This window comes from Gigantopelta aegis, chromosome 5 (assembly GCF_016097555.1).
Source record: "Gigantopelta aegis isolate Gae_Host chromosome 5, Gae_host_genome, whole genome shotgun sequence".
NCBI lineage: Eukaryota > Metazoa > Mollusca > Gastropoda > Neomphalida > Peltospiridae > Gigantopelta > Gigantopelta aegis.
In genome coordinates, this window is record NC_054703.1 from 15328705 (window position 1) to 15348802 (window position 20098).

Below are 20098 nucleotides of genomic sequence, written 5' to 3' on the forward strand. Positions count from 1 at the left end.
ACATACAATACAATACAATACAATACAATACAATACAATTTTTATTACAATCATTCTCTGAGTACACTGGTTAAAGGGACAGATTATGATAGATGGCAGTTACTATTTATTAAATGTAGTCTGTTCATTGTAGGTGAATGTGGACTAACTTGTCTGAATGGTGGTACACCGCTTAAAACGTGCACTGTATGCACCTGCCCTTCAAGATTCAAAGGACCCACATGCAGTGAGTCTGGTAAGTACCAATAGTTATTATAATATTGTCTTATTCGTCATCAACAAAAAGTAATCCAACTATTCTGGCTGCTTATTTAACATGAGTTCGTCCTTCTGCCAATCGCAGATTGTGGGTCGGATCAATATGTTTAAAGGGACATTACCGAGTTTGCTGCAAGTTTTAAGATGTTATCGACTAACAGAGACGTTTTAACGATTGTAATTACATATCAAATATATATTTCTGCATAAAATATTAGTGGCTGTATATTAAACGTGTTTCTGATCGTTCTGATATTTGTATTAGGTTAAATTTCATCGTATTTCCTAAAATCCTATTAACCTGATAGCAAATAGCAACGCCAACGTTATCATGCTAGCAACGTAGATGTTATCAGGAAGTAATGTGATAAGACTTCAAATTATCAGCAATGTGTCATGGGGTCACACAGTGTGTTTGCATGATAGTGCAGGTTATCAGAGCAAGTTATGTATAGGTTGATGGATATGTGGTTGGGTCAATTTGGTTTATATAGCCACCAAGCAAAAAATTTTCAACTTTAATCCAGATATGCATAGACCATTAAACATAAAATAATCATCTATGTTCCCGAAATTCGCTGTATGTGATAAAGTCTAGAAGAACTAGTCATAACATGTTAACATTTATTGCAGTTCCTTGCAAACTAAAGTGTGAAAATGGCGGAAGTCCTAACGAAGTCTGTAATAAGTGTAACTGCGTTGGAAATTGGAAAGGAAGTACATGTCGTAAGTTTGTGCCTGATACCTGACTTCATTTTAAGTATTTTTATCTATCATTCCATTTGGTTTGCATTAAATAGAAGAAAAAAATCTGTTTTCATGTGGATTATGAAAAGAACTTTTTTTTTGGGGGGGGGGGGGGGGGGGTGGGTTGGTGGGTGGGTTGGTGGGTGGGGTTTGTTTTCTATCACAATTAAGCTACACCAGTATAGCTAAGTTCAATCTGTAAAATGAAATGAGCTGTCTTTTCAGTTCTCCTCTGTCCATAGAGTTTAGTTTATATAGTTGTTTCAATAGGCCACTATGTTTGCAACGAGTATGATCACTGGCAGATACTCAGGCATTTCCGCTGGACATTTTTAAGTCGCTTACATGTTAGCGTCAGTTAGTATCATAGTGACATCAGTATAAGTAACACAAATCAAACCAAAATAAGTGGAATAGTGGGTTGAAAACAATTAAATGTTTGCCGTCAATCCAGCAAATCATATTTTATTTTACTTTTAAATTAATATAATATTATTTATGTTATTTCTTTAATTATTTTTATTTAATTTCATTATTATAATTATTATTTTATGTTTATTATGCCAGCATTCTGTGAAAACCCGGCAAACTCCTTTGGTGAAAATTAAAGGTGGCGGCTGACCGACTCAGACCCCCCCCCCCCCCCCGCCCAATCCTCCCTCGTCCTTCCAAGTAAATCAGGAAAAAATAATCCACTAAAGATATTTGAAAACTTGGTTACCGTATATCTATTCGTGACTGTGGATAGCCTACCCCTTATTTAGCCACTCAGCATCTTTACAAAAAAGACTGGTACGATGTATTTTATGTAATTGAACCGGAGATAATATCAGTCTGTCATTCACAGGCATTCATTTCGGCGAATCGATTAGTTTTAATATTATATTTTCATAAAAATGTCAAGTTATCTCAAATATCTGTTGTTGTGTGTGTGGTTTTTTTTTTTAAAAGGATCCCCATATGTAGGACAACACTGTTCTGACCTTTTTATTTCTATTTTCTTCAATCGAATCGATCACTTTGATATCGCCTGTTGATAAAAGTAGTTTCGTTTTTATAAAGGTGGTGTAAATATTATTTGGCATCCAATATATATAATTGTAATGCTGAACAATATTTCCTGGGAGGTGTATGTGTGTGTGTGTGTGTGGGGGGGAGGGGGAGAGTTGTTATAAGCGGTCATATCCCTAACAAAAAAAAAAAATTCTAATGTTTTATTAAGAATTACTGAATAAACTAAAGACAGTAAGTAAGAATAATCAGTTACAAATTAAATCTACAAATGATGACAACATATCAGACGACAGTGAATGGGCACAAAAGACACGTGACATTTGGCGCGAAATAAGTCATTTTTTCCAGGCGGGTGTTGCCGACACGATAAAAATTAAATAAATGTTTTTATTGTTAAAATAAAATATAACTTTCCTTGTATATCAAACAGACAAAAAAGAGAAGAAAAAACGTCTGGTATTGGACATAATAAAAAAGACCTTGGTTGAATATAACAACCCAGTTTTTATCAAAGTTTTTGTACTCGCCGAAGTCTGTTTCGTTTGATGTCGAATTGTCAGGCATACACAGATCGGTGTGCTCAGTGTGTGTGCGTTTTGGGAAGGGGGTGTCAGGATAGTAACGACTGATAGGCAACTTAACTGTACTTTTAAAAAGTGCTTCACCTATGTTTATTCAGTTAAATAGTACAGTTGATTCTGTCATTTGGCATCTGCTTTGCACGGCCTTGGAGCTTGATTGCTCGGCACGGAAATCCCGTTACGCGTAAGCGCCTTTCTGGCGGAGTAACGGTCCCAGTGCATGCGATAAAATCATCAAACACTAATTGTGACCAAACGACCGGTCGATTGTTAGGTATTTAGGAAGTGTTTTACCTATCATAGTGCTTGCGATACTGTCACACAAGTTGCTTGTAAGAGCTAATCGACTGCCACGCTCGTACTTGTGGTAATTGTTTTTCTAAAGCACTTAAAATCAAGGCGTCGCGGCAATTGACGTAAGGCGCTTCCACTCCAACAAGGCGTTTACTTAACGGCAAAGTGGCGTGTCGGGCCATTACGCCTAAACCATGGATACTCTTTTGTTTAATGTAGTTTGTTCACTATAGGAGAATGTGAAATATCGTGTTTGAATGGCGGTACAGCTCTTAAGATATGCACTGCTTATGTTTGTAACAAGAGTATGATCGATGGCAGATACTATTTATTAAATGTAGGGTGTTCACTGTAGGAAAATGTGAAACAGCTTGTTTGAATGGTGGTACAGCTATTGAGACATGCACTGGTTACATTTGTAACAACAGTATGATCGATGGCAGATACTATGTATTAAATGTAAGGTGTTCATTGTAGGAGAATGTGACACAACCTGTTAGAATGGTGGTACAGCACTTGAGACATGTACTGGTTACATTTGTAACAACAGTATGATCGATGGCAAATAGTATGTAGTAAATGTAGTTTGTTTGAATGGTAGTACAGATCTTCAGACATAAAATGGAATACAATACAATACAATACAATACAATACAAGCTTTATTACAACCATTCTATGAGTAGTACACTGGTGAAAGGGACATATTATGATCGATGGGAGATACTATTTATTAAATGTAGTTTGTTCATTTTAGGAGAATGTGGACTAACTTGTTTGAATGGTGGTACACCACTTACAACATGCACTAAATGCACCTGCCCTTCAAGATTCAGAGGACACACATGCAGTGAGTCTGGTAAGTGCAAATGGTTATTATAATATTGTTTTATTGCTCATCAACAAACAGTAATCCAACTAGTCAGGATGCTTATTTAACATGTGTTGGTCCTTTTGGCAATCGCAGATTGTGGGTCGGATCAATATGTTTAAGGGACTGTATCCCAAAATGTTTATGTTACTTGTGTTTATGATACTGGGGAATTAAGTTAAAAATCAAAAAAACAAATTAAGTTAAAAATCTACGTTGGACATATCCACAAAAGATTGCTCCCACGTTTTACATTCCTGTGAAATGGGACCGTACGTACAACCATCGCAATTGGTTGTTTGGAAAAAACTAACAACGCCAACGTTATCATGCTAGCAACGTAGATGTTATCAGGAAGTAATGTGATAAGACTTCAAATTATCAGCAACGTGTCATGGGGTCACACAGAAAGTGTGTTGCATGATAGTGCAGGTCATCAGAGCAAGTTATGTATAGGTTGATGGACATGTGGTTGAGTCAGTTTGGTTTATATAGCCACCAAGCACAATTGTTTTCAATTTTAATTGAGATGTGTATAGACCATTAGACATCTAATAATCATCTATGTTCCCGAAACTTGTTGTATATGATCAGGTATGGAAGAACTAGTCATAACAGGTTAACATTTATTGCAGTTCCTTGCAAACTAAAGTGTGACAATGGCGGAAGTCCTAACGATGTCTGTAAGAAGTGTAACTGCGTTGGAAATTGGAAAGGGAGTACCTGTGGTAAGTTTGTGCCTCGTACCTGACTCCGTTTAAATATTTTTATCAATCATTCCATTTGGTTTCTATTAAAAAAGAAACAAAATCTGTTTTCATGTGGATTATGAAAAGAACATTGGTCGATTTTTTTTGGATTTTGTTTTCTTTCCTTTTTTTTTATTTGTTTTGGGGGAGGGGGTGGGGGTGGTGGTATTTGATTTTTCTTTCACAATTAAGCTACACCAGTATAGCTAAGTTCAGTCTGTAAAATGAAATGAGCTGTCTTTTCAGTTCTCGTCTGTCACCATAGAGTTTGGTTTGTTTAGTTGCTTCAATAGGCCACGAGTATGATCGCTGGCAGATACTCAGGCATTCCTCCTGGGCGTTTCTAAGTCGCTTACATGTTAGTATCAGTTAGTAGCATAGTAACATTAGTATAAGTAACACAAATCAAGCCAAATTAAGAGGAGTAGTGGGTTGAAAACAATTAAGTGTTTGCCGTCAATCCAGCAAATCATATTTTATTTTACTTTTAAATTAATATTATTATATTATTTATTTTATATTTCTTTAATTAAAACCCGGTGTAAAAGGAACGCAGGTCCGTAGGAACAGTAGTCCTATGGGATCTCCATAGCTTAGGAACCATAGTCCTACCCGGACTTTTATTCCTGGTTTATTTTAAAGTTGTTTTTATCCTAGGACTTGTATTCCTACCGGACTTAAATTCCTTCTACAGCAGTGACAGAAATACTAGTCCGGCAAATTAAATGTCGTTTTATTATATTCTAAAATTTGCACGAGCTGCCAGAAAGACACGAGAAAAAAAAGTGAGGTTTTGGCAGCCTTCCCACGTAGTGTGATGGATAAGTGTACGAGTCCCTTAAGATTATTCTGGGTTCAAATATCCATGGCAAAACATATTTTTAAGTTTGAATATCAACTTAATTTTTTTACGTCATAGACTTGTGGATCAGACACGTAAGTGAATTTTTGTAATCATCTTACATTTTTGTTACAATATTGAAGTAGGACGAATATCTTGCTTTTTTCAAAAGTATAATAAAGCAACTACAGATATAAAGTAGGCTATATGTCCATGTGTCCAACACGATGAAATATACCCCCCTCCCTCAATATGTAGCCCAAAATTGTTTTAAAAATATATATATATGAAAACTGGTAACTCGAAAAAAACGAACATTTGGTAAACAACAAAAGACAATTTCTATATGCACCAACATAATTTTTAATAATATGTTTTGTATGTTTATATTTTGACGGTAAGTCACAATCTGATTAATTGTGATTTTCTTAATCTTTGTCTGATCGGACTTCCATTCCTCGGAATCCTAGTCTGTGGGACCTGTATCCCAAGGAATTTAAGTCTGTGGGACGTGCATTTCGAGGAATGTAAGTCCGTGGGACTTTTATTCCTGGTACTCCTAGTCCACATGACTTTCAATCCTAGTATTCCTAGTCTTCTGGAAAAAAATTCCGATAGTTTGCTTATTACATATATATGATTCCTGAAAATCTCTGAAATAAAACTTTAAAAACTGTACTTAGTTCTAGTAGTTAGTACTTATAACTAGTACTATAATGAACAGTTACTACAATATAAAATTACAGGAATAATAAGCATGAAAATTTGATTTTTTATTGATGAACAATTAAAAATAGCATCAAAACACTTGAAATTAATTATCACTGACTGCCTTATGGCAGTTTCGACCATAAAAAGCATAAGATATGAGTTGGGGAAAAGGTCTCTATTGTAATACCTGACCGATAGGAACATCATAAGCGTTCGATACTGGGTGGAGGTGTGAGTCGGGGGGGGGGGGGGGGGGGGGTCACGTCGCTCCCCCAGTGGGCAAAATGAGCTGACCTAAAATCTTCACCATGCATTTCCATAATTTTGCTCACAATATTAGTTGTAAACCATGTAAAAATGCAGACTGATTTGTTAGGAATCCTATTTAGCGTCTTGATAGTAATGCGAATATAAATATTCGTTGTGTTCCAGATTTGGACATTTTCGTTTCATTCGTGCAATAATGATCAGCATGCCTCCCCCACCTCTTCTCCCAAAAAGAGAATCTGAATGCCTATTGCGACCAAAACGGTCAGGTGTAAAAGTGTCACGAGTAGTTAGTCTGTTTAAAAGGATCTTTGTAAATTGTGTGTGCATATTAGTGACAGTATTATAATTGTTCAGGGGTTAATTGTTTTGTTTTAGTCGGTGTAGTAGCCCATTGAGCTGCTAAAACCCACTCTTAGTCGTTGATATTTCTATTAATTGATAAACATTAATGAAAACATATTTTATTATGGTTTGTTGGGACTAAGATGTCATAGAGGCTAGAGTCTGATATGTCATATGTTAGACCAAATTATTTTTTAAAATGAGCAAAATTGACAAAGCAGGCACATGTTCAGTAAGTTATGCAGGGGAAAGGTCAAGAAATGTGCTTTGAAGAGGGGTGTTTAGAACACTCCAACCCACCCCACCCCACACCCTATGTATACGCGCCTGCAACATTATTGACAGAAAGGCTCAAACTTAGAATTATATAATAACAACATAATGTATATAACGCATATATCACATTTTTATAGTTAAAGTATTATTATTATTATTATTATTATTATTATCAAATACCAATATATAATGTCTAACAAATAATTGTGTTGGTATATCATAAGGGCAAATTATACTTATTTGCGAGTACTAATATGCTTCGAATTATGGTAAATGTTTTTGAGTTTTATTAGTTGGAACAATACGCAATGAATAAAGACCTTGGTTCTGCTCATGTAATAAGGTCAACAAAATGTGTACAAACTCTTGCAAATTATATAAATGGAAAATATTGGAATAAATAGAAAATATTTAAATAAAGAGAGGCGCTAATATCCTAAGTTAATTAAGTTTTCGTTTTGTTTACATTTATAATTTAATTTTTATCTGTACGACCGGACTTAAATTTTGATTGTCCAGGAATGCAAGTCCGGCCCGGACGTCGTATCCTGGCAGTCAGACCAGTATTCCTAAGGAACGTAAGTCCTAGGACGTGCATTCCTAGGTATATTAGACCTAGGACCTGCATTCCTTGGAGATTAAGTCCGGGCAGACCACTGTTCCTATGGACTTGCATTCCGTTTACACCAGCATTGTTCTCATTGTGTGAACATTAAAGGTGGGCAGTTGAGCGACTCCGACCCCCCCCCCCCCCCCCCATCCTTCCAAGCAAATCAGGAATAATAATCCACTAAAGATAGTTGAAAGCTTGGTTACCGTATACCTATATGTGTTAGTTGACTATGGATAGCCTACCCCTTATTTAGCCACTCAGTATCTCTACACAAAAGATTGGTACGATGTATTTTATGTAATTGAACCGGAGATAAGGTCAGTCTATCATATGCAGGCATTCATTTTGTTGAATCAATTACTTTTATTATTATATTTAATAAAAAAATTGAAATTATCTCAAATATCTGTTGTTGTTTGTTTTTTTGTTTTTTTTAATAGGATCCCCATATGTAGGATAACACTGTTCTCACCAGTTTATTTCTATTTGTTCAATCGAATCAATCACTTTGATTGGCATCTTCTTTGATCGGCTTTGAAGCTTGATTGCTAGGCACGGGAATCCAGCTAAGCGTAAGCATCTTCCTGTTGGATTTACTGTCACTGTAGGAGAATGTGAAATAACTTATTTGAATGGTGGTACAGCTCTTGAGACATGTACTGGTTACATTTATAACAAGAGTATGATCAATGGCAAATACTACGTATTAAATGTAGTTAGGTAATTGTAGGAGAATGTGACATTATTTGTTTGAATGGCGGTACAGCTCTTGAGACATACAATACAATTTTATTGCAACCATTGTATGAGAACACTGATTAAAGGGACATATTATCATCGATGGCAGTTACTATTTATTAAATGTACATTGTATAAGCTGTTTAGTTTGTTCATTGTAGGTGAATGTGGAGTAACGTGTTTGAATGGTGGTACACCGCTTACAACGTGCACTGAATGCACCTGCCCTCCAAGATTCAAAGGACCCACATGCAGTGAATCAGGTAAGTACAAATACTTATTATAATATTGTTTTATTGGTCATCAACAAAGAACAATCCAACTATTCAGGCTTCTTGTTTGATATGAATTCGTCCTTCTGCCAATCGCAGATTGTGGGTCGGAACAATATGTTTAAGGGACTCTATCCCAAAATGTTTATATTACTTGTGTTTATGATACTGGGGGATGGCCAACATATTTCATCACATCATAACCAAATTAAGTTAAAAATCTACGTTGGAATATATTAAAAAACGATTTGTCCCACTTTTCACATTCCTGTGAAACGGGACCGTACGTACTACAATCGGAATTGGTTGTTTGAAAAAAGTAACAATCAACCCACTGAGAAGCAGAAAATTAATTTCCTATCGACCTGATGACAAATAGCAACGCCAACGTTAGCATGCTGGCAACGTAGATGTTATCAGGAAGTAATGTGATAACACTTCAAATTATCAGCAACGTGTCATGGGGTCACACAGAAGGTGTGTGTGCATGATAGTGCAGGTTATCAGAGCAAATCATTTATAGGTTGATGGGCATGTGGTTGGGTCAATTTGGTTTATATAGCCACCGAGTAGAATGTTTTTTTTAACTTTAATTCACATGTGTATAGACCATTATACTTCTAATAATCATCTATGTTCCCGAAACTCGATGTATGTGATCCAGTCTAGAAGAGCTAGCCATAACAGGTTAACATTTATTGCAGTTCCTTGCAAACTAAAGTGTGAAAATGGCGGAAGTCCTAACGATGTCTGTAACAAGTGTAACTGCGATGGAAATTGGAAAGGAAGTGCATGTCGTAAGTTTGTTCCTTGTACCAGACTCCATTTTAGGTATTTTTATCAATCATTCCATTTGGTTTGCATTAAAAAGAAACAAAATCTGTTTGCATGTGGATTATGAAAAGAACATTCGTCAGTGTTATTTGTGTTTTTTGTAAGTTTGTGCCTCGTACCAGACTCCATTTTAAGTATTTTTTTTATCAATCTATCCATTTGTTTTCCATTAAAACGAAACAAAAAATCTGTTTTCAACTGGATTATGAAAAGAATATTGGTTATTGTTTTGTTTGGCGGGGGGGGGGGGGGGGGGGGGGGGGGGTGTGTTTAGGTGTGTGTGTGTATTTTGTGTCTTTCACATTTAAGCTACACCAGTATAGGTATATCCATTCTAACATGTTATTTCACATTCTCCTAAAATGAATACCAAATATTTAATACACAGGGTCTGCCATCGATCATACTGTTGTTACAAATGTAACCAGTACATGTCTCAAGAGCTGTACCACCATTCTAACATTTCTTTCACAATTAAGCTACACCAGTAGAGGTAAGTTCAGTCTGTCCTCTGTCACAGAGTTTGGTTTGTATAGTTGTTTCAATAGGCCACTATGTTTGTATCGAGTATGATCGCTGGTAGATGCTATTTACTGTAGGAGAATGTGAAATATCTTGTTTGAATGGCAGTACAGCTCTTGGGACGTGGACTGTTTATGTTTGTAACAAGAGTATGATCGATGGCAGATAATATTTACTAGATGTAGGGTGTTCACTGTAGGGAAATGAGAAACAACTTGTTTGAATGGTGGTACAGCTCTTGAGACATGTACTGGTTATGTTTGTAACAACATGATGACCAATGACATACCATTTATTAAATATGAGGTGTTTACTGTAGGAGAATGTGAAACAACTTGCTACCAATATTGAAGTGTACCCTAGAAAAAGATAAATTTCCATTGACGTTACACTGTAGTCAGTAGTATAGATCAAACTGACGCTTATGATCTCCTGGTTAATATGGTACGCATTAATGTAAGATATATACTTAAACACCATGACTAAATCATCACTAAGTGACCACACCTCGGTTTCCTTTTTGACTTCCTTAGGAATACCTAAATGCTATTTTATTTTTCACAAAACGAGACTGAGTGGGAATCATTTGTTTGATATGTATTTATATTTTACACTATCATAGCTTTAATTTGACACCAGTATCAGGATACTGACTTTAAAACTTCTCAAGTTAATGGTTTTAACACTATGGGGGTATGTTCAAGTTTGTTCAAGTTAGCAACGTCATAATCATAGCTGTACAGTACACTTATGTATTCACAAATATGAATTGTAGTATTTGTTCGACAGTGATTCATATGCTTTAATGCATAACTGCCACACAGTTTAAAGTATCATTATTTTAATAATATACATGTTTAGTCATATTCACTATCGGTATCGTTCTCATTACCGCCAAATTATTTGGTGTGTAAAATCAGAATGAGAATCACTGTTACTGGTGTCTGCTGTGTCTTGGGCTATATCAGCGAGTTGCTGTGGAAGTGTCTCCCCTTCATACCAATAAGGTTCCAAGCTGTCTTCTTTCCGTTCCCAGCCATGATGTCTGTTTGCTTGGGGTATGCTGAGTTGAGCAAAGTTGGCCATCGTTCAGATGCCAAGCTGGTGAATGACTCTCTGAATGTGCTGAGTAAGACTTCTCATACATGGTGGTTGACTTGCCATATTTACATTGTTTGAAGGGGTCAATCTATCCTCTTTGGCACAAAGCTCATTAATGTGTATGGGTGTAAGATTATCTGCCTTTGATGGCTTTGATGCTCTACCATACATGGCACACATAAATTCCTCAAGGCCATCAATGAGATGTTCAAGAACATCCAGGGTGTTTCCAAGCATACCAATGTCATTTTGATAATTAGGTACCTTCAGCAGCGTTTTCAATGGTTTGGTTTTACCAATTCCCCTAAAGGCACTAGTTGTGTCACATCCACTAAAGGTGTGAATAGCCAGAGAGCTGTGCACTTCTCTTGGCCAAAGCCTGCAGCCAGCTCACTAACATTGATCAGCCTCTGCTCATTGCCTGTTCCGGTATCAAACAGGACTGTGATGTCACCAATTAATGCAGGATGATGAACCAGGATGAAGAAGATGTCAGAGTCTGGGCTTGTACTGGATGATCTTGTTCTTTCTTGTTGTCACCTTAAATGTCTTGCTCATGGTATCCAATATCTTCAGATTCAAGCCTTTCAATGGTTTGAAGACGTTTTGGCCTTTTGTTTAGCCGGTCATTAATGAAGCCATCCTTAGCCTGTATTCCAATGGACTCAGGTTGAAGGACATCAGCTTTCACGTCTTCAGATGCTGAACCTCCAGATGATAGAATCGATAGGCGATCTTTCGTGGCAACAGAAAAGGGGTTAATGAAACTCTCTATTGTCTCTTTGGCCTTTGCCACACACCTTTCTCCTCTTTGGATCTCAGTTACCTGAACATCCTGATGCTTGGTGCATTCACTTACACTTACCACTGGTTCTAGCACTGCTGTGTGACTTGGAATGCCACATGAATGTCTCCTCCATTCTCTTATCCACTGCACACCGGTTTTCAGTAATAAAATATCTAGCAACACTGATGGCTCATATCTTAATCAGTCTGGTTACACCTGGATGCGAGGTGTCCAAATTAGCAAGAAACACAGAGCAATATGTTAGGTATCTAGCATAGTTCCGACCTCCACAGCTGAAGAACAAGGTTGGCATACGACTAATACATTCTGCATACAAATGAAAGTCATTTGTGTTAACAGCCTTCATAAGACACAAATGAAGCCAAACATGATCCATGTATGAGATCCACAAGATTTCTTCCCAAGATAACCCGATGTCACATTCTCTCGGAACTGCGTGTAGTCCTCATTACTAGTAAATCAAGCAAGGCTTGATCCAATGTTTTTAGATTTTCGGCTTCTATCAGCTCACAGAGTTTCTTTGCTGAATCATCAGGAAGACTGGAGAAAGGTTTGATGTCATGTTTATCCTTGAGATACTCCTGTACCAACAGTTGCTCTAAGCAATCCACCATTGCTTTATGACAATGCATGGCTCTGTCATAATGCTTCTCAGACATGACGCCACCTAGTGATCCACCACTGATCAAACCAGCCTCAAGAAGGATATCTGATAACCTAAAGCCTGACATCTTCTTTCCTAAAAAATTTATGTATGCACAAGCAAGACGAAAAGTGCCTATCAGGATAATATGATGTTCATATATCTCTGGTTGGTTCCATATGAGTGGGTAAGCCTTCATACATACACCCAAGCCAAAGGTTGTGGTGACATATTTCTGCCCTACTTCTCGTGTGGTTTACCGTAAACTCTCCTGCACTCTTTTGTAATCTGTTATGGGCTGATCAATAACAGGATAATAGTCTATGGTGGTCAACTTTCTTGGTACTGCACATATCTCAGAGATAAGTCTCCTTGTCAGACATCATTTTAATAAATACCCAGATCATCTGAAGGTTAACTGACTTATCCATCGCCTGAACAGAGCCTGGGTAGCTTAACTGACTGATCTGCAGGTTAACACTTCTCCTGTCTGAGATCTAACAGTCTGGTAGAATGTTTGTTCTCTTTAGTTTGACAGAGCGCTGTCCAGTCCTTGATATGGATGGTATTTTCGGATAGCTGCCTCCATGGTCATCATATTCCACTTCCTGCAGCATGATCCCGTGAGCTGTATTGATTGATCCTTTACCTGTTAGCTCATTCAGAAGTTGGTCAAAGTTATCAAACTGTGAATGAAACACTGATGATACTGATGGCGATCTAATGATCTGGTTTGATAATAGTATTGACGATTGACGAGCAGCTTCGGCTAGGGCCGTTTCCAACTGTAATAATCACTGTCTAATGAACTTTGGCATCTCATGCGATGTCGTATTGTTGATTCAGAAATCAGAGATTTGCTTGTTGTTGGAACTAGTCTATCTAGATTTGATGTGAAACGTGTGTAGCATTGCCAGTGAAAGCCATGATGTTTTTCTAATGTACTTGGTATGAGATCACAAGTTTCCTTCATCCTATGGCTGGAGTTAAAAGATTGAGCATGTCTTTTTGTCTTAATGTCCTGTAATTTAGCCAATTTCATCTCATGATCCTTGCAATCAGACATCGGTTGTACCTCTCCATATTTTAAACCCTCAACATGAACTATGCACACAGGTTTCAAAGTCTTTTCAAAAGATTCTCGTTTCCGTTTCAGTGGTTGTCTCGTTTCCATGGTGCGTGCAGGATCTGTCATCAACAAAGAGCCTCAGTCACAGAAAATACCTGAAACTATAAACAAAATATGAGAGAAAAATCAATAATTGTTTTTTTAATTACTACCTTCTGCAGTTCGTATGCCTAATAAATCCAGTTATCTACTACTGATGGATCTAGGTATGTTTTATAAGTAAGACAACAGAATGATAAATCAGTGAAGGTTTTCTGTCCTGCAACATACAGCATATCAATTTCTTCAAACAGAGCAAATTTTTAAATAATTATATTGGGTATAAACAAATATCACCATCTTGGATTGTGACTCCAAAATTTAACAAACCCCCATCATATTCAAAACGATATTATTTGATAAATTTTAAAGTCAGTATGTTGATATTGATGTCAAATGAAAGCTAGAATAGTGTAGAATATAACTATATAGCAAACAATGACTCGCACTCAGGCTTTGTGAAAAGGGGGCGGGACGTAGCCCAGTGGTAAAGCATTCACTTGATGTGCGGTCGGTCTGGAATCAATCCCCGTCGGTGGGCCCATTGGGCTATTTCTTGCTCCAGCCAATGCACCACGACTGGTATATCAAAGGCCGTGGTATGTGCTATCCTGTCTGTGGGATGGTGCATATGATAGATCCCTTGCTGGTAATCAGAAAGAGTAGCCCATGAAGTGGCGACAGCAGATTTCCTCTCTCAATATCTGTGTGTGGTCCTTAACCATATGTCCAACACTATATAACCGTAAATAAAATGAGTTGAGTGCAACCTAATTAAAATTAGCTCCACTATTACATGTGGATCTAACACCAGCCAGTTGGAGCTCATGTCCACCAATCAAAACCTTACTTGCAGAATCCTGCCAGTGATTTAAAACTAACAACACTGCGTAGTCCCCAATGGCCAGGTAACATTTCGTCTTTAAATAATAATTTAAATATTGACCAATCACACTTCGCCTTTTATAAAGTTATTTGGGAGCATACAAATTCTAAAAATATCGGGCGAGTCTATTTTAGTGGCCGCAGTACAGCGAACCATACCAATGCGTACGGGGTTGGTTATCAGTCTTCGATTTTACATTAAAAATTATTTATTTATTTATTTATAAAAAAAAACCTAACTAAATAAGTCTTCAGTTTTACATTACAAATTATTTATTTTATAAAATAAAACATGTTTTAAGGCATTCGTAATTCACACGAAACATGTCGTATACCCTCAGGATAATTCGGAATGTTTTCAAATTATTTTTAAATCACTGGCATGATTCTGAAAGTAAGGTTTTGATTGGTGGACATGACCTACAGCTGGCTGCTGTTAGATCCACATGTAATAGTGGAGTAATTTGAATTAGATTGAGTTGAGTGCACCGTTAAATAAAATATTTCCTTCCGTCTTTTTTTGTGAAAAAGAAAATAGCATTGAAATTGGAGTATTTCTAGGGACATTAAAAAGAAAAACAGGGTGTTGGTCACTTAAAGGGACATTCCTGAGTTTGCTGCAACTTTTAAGATGTTATCTACTAACAGAGCCTTTTTAACGAAATTAATTAGATATCAAATATATTTTTCTGCGTAAAATATTAGTGGCTGTATATTAAACGTGTTTCTGATCGTTCTAATATTTGTACAGAGTTAAGTTTCATTTTATTTCCTAAAATATTATTTTTTCGTACGTACGAAATTATTTGAAAAGAGAATCCAGTTTGGGCTCCTCACAAATATTAAGACGACCAGAAACACATTGAATATACAGACACTGATATTCTAAACAAGAACATATATGTAATATGTAAGTTTAATCGTAGAAATATTTTATTAGTTGGAAACATCTTACAATGCAGCAAAGTCAGGAATGTCCCTTTAATAATGATTTAGTCATGGTTTTTAAGTATATATCTTACATTAATGCATTTCATATTAACCAGGTGATCATAACCCTCAATTTGATCTATAAAACATGTCACTGACATACTATACTTGTAGACATTTTCATGAATAAAATATAGAGAGCATCGACTACAGCGTAACGTCAATGGAATTTTATCGTTTTCTAGGGTACCCTTCAAAATTGGTAGCAAATGAGTAGTGGATTCCAATTTTTTTCACTGTTAGGTGTTTGTACCATATTCTGGAGATACTAGTGTTCCTGAAAAACATAATGTAGCTGGGTTGTGTGTGTGTGTGTGGTGTGGTGTGTGTGTGTGTGTGTGTGTGTGTGTGTGTGTGTGTGTGTGTGTGTGTGTGTGCGCGTGTGTGTCAATCCTTTGTAGCCCACGACCTAAACTTGATAGAATGGTGGTACAGCTCTCGAGACATGTACTGGTTACATTTCTAACAATAGCATAGTCGATGGCAGACACTACGTATTAAATATATGGTGTGCATTGTAGGAGACTGTGAAACAAATTGTTAGAATGGTGGTACAGGTCTTGAGACATGTACTGGTTACATTTGTAAAAACAGTATGTTCGATGGCAGACACTATGTATTAAATATAAGGTGTTCATTGTAGGGGAATATAAACAACTTGATAGAATGGTGGTACAGCTCGAGACATGTACTGGTTACACTTGTAAGAAAAGTATGGTCGATGTCAGATACTATGTGTTAAACGGACATTCCTGAGTTTGCTGCAATTTTTAAGATGTTATCGACTAACAGAGAAATTTTATCTATTGTAATTATATATCCAATATATTTTTCTACATAAAATATTAGTGACCGCATACTAAACGTGTTTCTGATCGTTCTAATACTGACTAGGTTAAATGTCATTTTATTTCCTAAAATATTATCTTTTGGTACGTACGAAATTATTTAAGACAAAATCCAGTTTGGGCTTCTTACAAATATTAAGATGACTAGAAACACATTGAATATACAAAGACTGATATTCGAAACAAGAAAATATTTTTAATATGTAAGTTTAATCGTAGAAATATTTTATTAGTCAGAAACGTCTTACAATGCAGCAAACTCAGGAATGACCCTTTAAGTATAAAGTGTACAATGTAGGAGAATGTGAAACAACTTGTTAGAATGGTGGTACAGCTCTTGGGACATGTACTAGTTAGATTTATAACAACAGTATGGTTGATGGCAAATATTATAGTATGCCACAATTTGACCTAACCTTGAACTAGGGTACATACAATGTTTTATGGTGGTTGTATGTCATTTAGGGTATCCTGAATCGTAAACTGCATGATGATACTTTGTCATCATTGAGCACCTTTTTTTACGGCCATTTTGAAAACACCTCCTCCAGTCTAAAATATTGCCGTTTTTTAGTTAGGCCTACTGTGCCATGCTATAAATGTCCTATAGGTACACAGTTGTTACAAGACCTCTACCTATTTAGATACCTTTTACAAACATTATATAATAAATAAAAAAATATATAGCAACATGTAAGTGGAGTTTACTGGTGGCCATCTTGGTTTTCAAAATGGCCGCCATTGCAAATTTAGTTTGTTCAATACTACCATACCCAGGCAAACCTAAACTTTGTTTTAAAGTGGTATAAAAGTAGTTAGACATGATTCCATGATCACTACATATACAAGGATATTTGTAACCTGTATGTTATATATTAAAACTATTGTAATATAACAATTGTATTTATTGATTATATGTCCAAGAACCACTTGAAACAGCATCTTTCAAAAGAAATGTTACCCCCAAAAATATATCTTATAAAGATTTGACAGGTAACTATATAAAATCATCTGCATCACATGTATGATATATAAGGTGAATTTTGTTACATATGTAAATGCAGGCATGTTAAAATAGACTGGTAGCTGTCAAATTTGATTGGCTAATGTAACGTTTACGCGGTCACATTTTGCACATTAAACACAGTACAGATGAAATAACATATTTACGATAGTGCTTAGAAAGGGAAGTCTTAATCTAAATCTGATCAATATTTTTGTAAAATACGTATGTGGTTCATTGTTTTTAAATATCATTCTATGCACATCTTTGTGCTCATTCAGATTTTCCTTTGTTTATGGAAGCTGTAGCGCATGTACCAGTGCATGCTAAAAGAAGCTGGCAGTTTTACTACAGATAGTGTTGAAACCATACTCTGTAGACAAAACACTTTACAGTGATTCATGCTTGAATACACTCACGACTATTGTAACTTCTTTTGGAACCAGTTTTGTGAAGAGATACCATATTTAATATGCTAATAGCAGATTTGTAATTGTCACATCACACTTTTAAATGTTTATACTACTTTTATATATTAGATGATTAACGCATATTTTTGTCAGATGTTATGGGAAAAGGTTTTATTTTGAATGCGAAGTATTTTTAAAATAATCACCAAATTTTAATTAGCAGCTTCCTTCTTTGAAACATAATTTTTACTGTAAAGTGTGATATGCATGTACGATGTCATTACTGTTCTTCGTCAGTGTAATTTTCATCATGCATAGTATTTAGGATTTATTTACAAATGTCCAGTGCAATACATTGTCAGAAAATTATGCAAGATAACCCTTGACATGAACAGTTATTCATGAGCAGGCATTTCAGCAAGCAGTCACATACCATTACTTCTATAAGCTTTGGTGGAGCACACACCAGTACAGTGACAGGGTATGCCGTTTGTAATGTCCCACACATAGTCATATATATTTAAATCGTCATCTTTCCACATCATGGTTTTAACTTGTTTGATGTGCTCAGTCAATGCAAGATTAGTAAGATGTTTGATTAGGGGAATGTCTCTTTTACTTGTAAATATAGTGTGCTTCAAGTGGTTCATGGACGAATGTCTGCAAATATATGGCATAGGACATGCAACAAGCCTCAAACCATACATGATGAAAATGACTGACGAAAAACAGTAATGTCATCATACATGAATATCACATTTAACTGTAAATTATGTATCAAAGTAGGTGGCAGCCAATTCAAAGTAGGTTGTCATTGTAAAGAGACTTCACCATTTAAAGGAAACTTTTTTTCCAAGAAAATTGGTTCCAGTAATCCACATAACCAGTATGAAGATTGACAGAGTGTATATAACATGATTGATGATTACAAATCTTCCGTCAGCATATAAAAGACGATAACAGTATTTCTGCACAGATTCAAACAGAGATTACGAAACTTGCGAGGGTATACAGCCATACCCCAAAATCCTTTATACAGCTTCCTTAAATGATAGGACCTCTGAATCACCTCAAGGATGTGCACAGAACGATATTTCAAGCAAGGAACCATAAGCTTTTTAAAAATATTTCTCAGATTATTTAGAGGAAAACGTCCCTATTGTTAACACAGTTATTTAATCTGTACCATATTAAGATGCATAACGTAACCATGCAATGCAACGTTCCATAGCAAATGAAATTCGACAGCTACCAGCTTATTCCTGCATTTGCGTATGTAAATAATTTCACCTGATATCTGGTATATGTGATTTTATTAATTTAACAGTTACTTGTTAAATGTTTTAAAAATGTAATTTTACTTTTAAAAGTACTTTTCTATCTCCAGGTTCGTTATAGACCAGATAACCAAGATATACAATTATTTTAAAAGTATAGCCTGTTATATATTACACTAATTTTAATATATGACATATCAAAATTGGTAACATTTTGGGTGCTGGTTCTAAAGTTTATTAAAGAGACTGACCTGTGTTTTCAGACCTAGCAAGACTTCTGTTTGTTCCCATAAGCGCACGTGTCAGGGGGCAGGGGGCAACTGTCCACCTTGTGCTGGAGAAAATCAGTAAAATCCGAGCAAAAACAATAGAGATATTCGGGCAGAATGAGCTAGCCTGAAATGTGTTCACCATGTATTTCCATCATTTTTTCCACAATATTACTTGTAATCTGTTTGGCAGTAATGCTAATATAAATAAACGTTGGTATCCAGAATCGTGCATTTTTATTTAATTTGGGCAAACATCAGCCTGTCCCACCAACAAAATAAACACACAAACTGCTTTTTCAGGTCTTTTAAAACACTATCTTACCTTAAAATGTTTTACATATAAAGCATTATACTAATAAATACATTCGGAATGTCCTTTGGTCGCAGTGTTTTAAAATTTCGTTTGGCTGTTGAAAAATATTATAAATATTTACCTTCGAAATTATTTTAGACAAAAATCGATATTGAGATATAAAAATGTCCAGAAATACATGGCATATAGAGATAATCATATTCTAAGGAAGAAAACATAAATTTTAATTTTAATAATGCATTCATATTTTATTTCTTGAAAACGTTAAAACGGCTACAAACTGAGGATAGTCCAATCCCTTTAATATAAGTATAGAATATTAGTCTGGCATAAATGCACGGAAATACTCTTAAAGTATATTATAGACATTATTTAAAATAAAATCAATATTTAATTTCAGAAATTATGCCAAAATATCATGTTCCTCGCAAGGTGTAAATTAGGTTAAA

At 35.8% G+C, this 20098-nt stretch overlaps 1 protein-coding gene across 1 annotated transcript in view; it reads left to right on the forward strand.

Moving 5' to 3' along the window:
• Positions 1-20098, forward strand: part of LOC121373302 (multiple epidermal growth factor-like domains protein 11) — a 239264-nt gene that overhangs the window by 17385 nt on the left and 201781 nt on the right. The window contains exons 5-10 of the mRNA XM_041499857.1: positions 134-235; positions 892-984; positions 3650-3751; positions 4399-4491; positions 8465-8566; positions 9280-9372. Of these exons, the coding sequence (XP_041355791.1) occupies positions 134-235; positions 892-984; positions 3650-3751; positions 4399-4491; positions 8465-8566; positions 9280-9372 (585 nt within the window). The remainder of the gene's footprint in view (positions 1-133; positions 236-891; positions 985-3649; positions 3752-4398; positions 4492-8464; positions 8567-9279; positions 9373-20098) is intronic.